Genomic DNA, 4769 nt, shown 5'->3' with positions numbered 1-4769 from the left:
CTAATATAATTTATTTTTAACAGAACAACCCGATCTGTGTTTTCGGAGAGCGACGGAGCCCAAGCAATGGACTACTCCATTGAGGAAACTCAAGACCCTATCGAAGTTGGCTTTTTGGAAGCGGAGGCGGAGCTGGAGGTCGAGCTGTCTGAGGTCCAAAAGGAAGATGACCCGGCTTCTGTGGGAGGAGAAAGACGCCAGTTAATAATTCAATAAAAAGAAAAAAATTTAACATTGCAAAATAACTTTTGTTTTTTAATTTCTTTTCACACCGGCAGACTCGTCTTGCCAAGGTACTTGAGAATATCCAGCACTTCCGTTTAAATATTCTTTAAGGTTGTTTCGAACCTTCTTACTGAAGTCTTGTGGGCGACCTCGTCGGCAGGGTCGCAAGTAGAGGTGCAGAAACATCGAGTGAAACATCGATAACATCGATGTTTTCAAAACATCGAAACCATCGATGGTTCGTGACCACCATCGATGTTTTCACTAAAGCCTAGTATCCAGATCGACGAAAACCGTACGCCAGTCATGAGAGAGAGCGAGAGGCAAACAGCTGGCGTTCACTTTTCGTCGGGCCTTTTTTTCACTTTGGTCCCCTGATCGACGAAAAAAATACCAGAAAATTCCAGAGCGTTGCCAGTCTGCGGAAATGAACTTTGGGTGAACCCTAGCGAAAAGATTAAAAAATTGAATCTTTTGGCGTGCGCTTCTCACTGAACATTATAAGAAATGGAGGGAAAAACTCACAAAAGTCGATTGCAGGTGTTTTCATGTGAGGACAAAATAACATTAATACTATCTGGGGTGCCTCTTGTCAGAGTAAAATGTTTTTTAGGTCCAGAATGTTCGAAAAAACACAATAAAAGTGCAGCTATGAACTTTAAATTAGCAAATAATTATCAGTAAATTAAAAAAAACAACTGTTAAATTTAAATTGTTTTTTAATTTCTTTGTACACCGGCCGACTTGTCTTGCCAAGGTATTTGATAATATCTTTTAAAGGCTCTTTCCCGCAAATACGATATTTGAATTTTACCTGCTTGTCAACAAACCCAGCTGATTGACAGTACGACCGTAGCACGCTTAAATCTGATGAACTCTCAAACTTTTGGTCACACTGGAAAGATTAAAGTATTTACGATAGCGTAATCGTTTGTCGATCTGGATACTAGGCTTAATAACTCTGCGCTCGGTGCGAACAAATTGTAAGTAAATTAATTTCTTAATTTTTTTCTAACAACTAACAAAATTGTTAATTTGTTAATTTTGACAAACATGTTAACTAAGAAATACTTTTTACAGATTACTGATGACAACGAATTAAAATTGGTTGCAAAAAAATATTTCTGTGTACAAGCCTCGTCCTGTGAGTCTGAAAGGGTGTTCAGCAAAGCTGGACAAACTGTATCTGATCGCAGAACAAGGCTTAAACCTGAAGTTGTTGATCAACTTCTTTTCCTCAACACTCGATGTTTCACTCGATGTTTTTTTTTGAAAACATCGAAAACATCGATGGGCACGAACATCGATGTTTCTGCACCTCTAGTCGCAAGTCGGTCAGGACAGTGCTTGGTATCTCCTGCATCGAGTAAGTTGCTGGACTCTCCCGCATCAAAAAATTATGCAAGGCACAACAGGCTGCAATGATTTTTTGAGCTTTGCATGGATTGCTTAACAAAGTTCGTTGTACAGCCATCCACCTAGCGCTCAGAATCCCAAATGCGTTCTCAATGCAACGACGAGCCCGACTTAGCCTGTAGTTAAAAATCCGCTCCTCACTATGCAGATCCTTGCCACTATACGGCTTCATGATGCGCTTATGAAGGGGGAATGCATCATCACCAACAATGTAATAAGGGGTTCGATGGCCGTTTATAACATTGTCCTCCGGAAAGGGCAGCTGGTCTAAGAGCAACTGTTTGCCAAGATCGCTGTGGGAGAAGGCATTCATGTCTCCTTCGCTACCAAAAGCCCCACATCAATGTAGATGAAGCGATAGTGAGCGTTGCAGATTGACATAAGCACAATCGAATGAAAGCCCTACATTACAAACGATTTTGTTATTAAATTCTATTGGCATTTAAAAAGTACTTATCTTATAATTGTAAAAAAGGCTTCCACTATTTGGCGGGCCTTTTATCGTCACATGCTTTCCGTCGACTGCTCCAATACAATTAGGAAAGTTCCATTCGTCTTCGAAGCCTTTAACCCACATCAGCATATTCCCCGTCGTCCACTTGGGGAATTCATCTCGCAAAGCAGTCCAAATGGCAATAGACACCTGGAGGAGAATCACTCCAAAATGTTGCTTACTTATCCGATAAGTTGATCCAATGTGGCGTTGCAGGTCTCCAGAGGCAAGAAATCTAAATAAAAGGATACAAAATATAAATATATTGTTATCGAAGACTAAATATTTAAAATCTAATTACTCTAAAACGATGGCCAACTTGGCTTTTATTGGTATAGCATCTGGGCGAGTGTTCCGTTTCGGTATAAGGTACTGCTCCACCATTCAAAAAAGAGTGTTAAAACTCTTCTGAGGCATGTGAAAGTTTTCGAAAAACATTGAGGGAGTCTGAAACAAGTTTTGAAACTTTAAAATGATAAGAAAATATTTTTTAGTGCACGAATATTAATACATTATTGAACAGTATTACTTACGTCGGAAGCATATCGGCCTTAAAGGGCCCTTTCCTGCAGATATGGGCTCACCCAATATTTCGGCCGCTGTCTTTTGTCCTCTTCCTCTAATGCTACAATACATGCTGCCATGCTGACAACCAAAATCAAGCTTGTGTTTTTTGAACTCAACATTTTCACTAAATTTTATTAGCAAGGCTTGGGGGTTTAATTTCACAAATTTATCTTCCTTTTATTCGCTCTTTATTCTTCCTAACCTTCGCACTCAGTATTGTCTGTTTCTGATTTATGCTTCTTATCTTACTTCGAAGCTTGGTCTGGCGTTGCCGTCCGCGGGTTCCTTCCGCTGGTTTTGTTCTGCTGGTCCGTTCAGCTCGGCTACCGCAAAAGAATGAGACCGATCTCAGCAGATCGCGGTTCCACGTCGACACGCTTTTTCCCTTTACAGCACGCTCGCGCTATTAACAGCACTAAGCTTGCCCTTAATCGCACGTTCTGCGCTTAACAGCACGCGCGCTCGTTCACGGGTGATTGTGATGACTTATCGATACTATCGGCATTCGCCCCGACTGGCCAGCTGACCGATCTTGCTGATCAATACTGGTAACCTCGCGCGAATTACAGTATCTAGGTATACTGGGGGTCGAGTCCAATGGGTGCTTCCAGTGTCTAGGTATACTGTGAGTTGAGTCCAATGGGTGTTTTCAGTGTATTTGATATAATTAAGTTTAATAAATGAGAACCTCCTTCGACTTCGGTCAAAATTATAATGAATCTTTATTGTTCTACAACCTAAAGAGTAACTTGTGGAATACAGTTAAGTTACAGTTACAGCTGTTAAGTGTTGGTTCTGCTTACTTCCGTTGGTTCCCAAACTCAGCGTTTATGCATCCAGTGTTTGGGTTAATTACCATTTGTCTGAGTCGCTGAGGTTTGGGGGCGGCGACGTGTCCGCAACAATGTGTGCAACGCGCGCATATTTGAAACTATTGAAAACTTAACATCTAATGAGACCTTCAGTGGCTGGAACTTAATAATACCTTCAATGGCTGAGATACTGGGTTAAGTGTGTGAGATGAGAGGCGCCTTAAGCGTCCTCACACCCCCCTTTACTTCGGGGTGGTTAAAGAAGTGGACGGAGGGCCACGTTGACTTCTTTCCGTGCGGTCACGCTGACCGCCGTCTGCCCGCCGTTCTCGTCACATCCGTCCAGGCCCAAGATCGCCGGCCTGGACGGATGTGACGAGAACGGCGGGCAGACGGCGGTCCGGGGTGTCTACCCTCCAGTCCGATGGGGCCTCGATCCAGTGTGCATCACCCCGGACTGGGTCCTCCGCTGGGTCCTCCTGGAGAGCCTGGAGTACCTCATGATGCTCCCCGCCGGTTAGGAATAGCTGGGGGTCTAGTTCCGCGTTCCCGCATTGGGACGCCGCCTGCGCTGGGGGTCCCAAAAATAGGTCCACAACCGCGGAGGGAATGGATCAGCCGGGTGTGGGTTGGGCTTCCCGCTGAAAGGGTCAGAGGCCGGGTGACAGCGCGGGTGGCGACAGCTCCAGGGGCGGGCGCCCAGTGTTGGTGGGTGTCCGCGGGGACTCTGCTTGGCCGCGTTTTGGTGTGGACTGGGGGGTGGAGCGTGCTGGAGTCCCGGGTGGGGTTTGGTTTCGCGGGTTCTCGGCAACAGCGGGGTCGTGGTCCTCGGGTACTTCCAAGTCGGGGCCGACCTCCCCTGCGTGGATGTCCAACACGTCATCTCCCTCGTCGTCACAGTCCCCCTGGAGAGAGCTGAGGCCACTCTCGGGCTCGGATTCCTCCGGAGCTGGGCGATGTCGCTAGCGTAGCCTTCCCAGGCCCGGTTCGCCTCTGCTATGGCTTGCGGGCGGTCCCTCCAAAACCGATCGTCGGCTCCGACGTCCGAGTCGTCGGTGGACGTTGGGCTCGCCTGGGGACTTTGTTGGGCCTCCCAGAGGCATTGTTGTAGGTGACCAAGGGCGAAGGAGTGGTGGTCTTGACCCTGCAGCCATGCGCCCAACCAGGACGTGGGTGGTCGATGCCCCGGGCTCGTCTTCGTCGTCCACCTGTAGACGGGCCAGGCGTGCAACCGTGGGGGTGGTTGGCTCCTCCTC

The 4769-nt window shown here is 46.5% G+C and overlaps 1 protein-coding gene across 1 annotated transcript; it reads right to left on the bottom strand.

The window, feature by feature from the left end:
• Nucleotides 1-1950: 1950 nt before the first annotated feature.
• LOC123037257 lies at nt 1951-2518 on the bottom strand. Its single transcript, XM_044457151.1, has 3 exons — nt 2436-2518; nt 2150-2369; nt 1951-2043 (listed from the first exon to the last, which is right to left on the bottom strand). Exons 1-3 carry the CDS (start codon nt 2516-2518, stop codon nt 1951-1953), a joined length of 396 nt encoding a protein of 131 aa, XP_044313086.1.
• Between the last annotated feature and the right edge of the window lie 2251 nt (nt 2519-4769).

Source organism: Drosophila rhopaloa, unplaced genomic scaffold, assembly GCF_018152115.1.
Source record: "Drosophila rhopaloa isolate 14029-0021.01 unplaced genomic scaffold, ASM1815211v1 contig_155, whole genome shotgun sequence".
In the NCBI taxonomy this organism is placed as follows: domain Eukaryota; kingdom Metazoa; phylum Arthropoda; class Insecta; order Diptera; family Drosophilidae; genus Drosophila; species Drosophila rhopaloa.
This window is presented reverse-complemented; position numbering and strand designations above follow the sequence as displayed.

Excerpts from the sequence above, each read along its gene's own strand:
- LOC123037257 (XM_044457151.1), bottom strand. The coding sequence starts at position 2,518 with ATGGTGGAGCAGTACCTTATACCGAAACGGAACACTCGCCCAGATGCT. Across the intron at positions 2,370-2,435 it reads AAGTTGGCCATCGTTTTAGA|ATTTCTTGCCTCTGGAGACC; the intron begins GTAATTAGATTT and ends CCTTTTATTTAG. Across the intron at positions 2,044-2,149 it reads GAGCAGTCGACGGAAAGCAT|GGCTTTCATTCGATTGTGCT; the intron begins GTGACGATAAAA and ends TTTGTAATGTAG.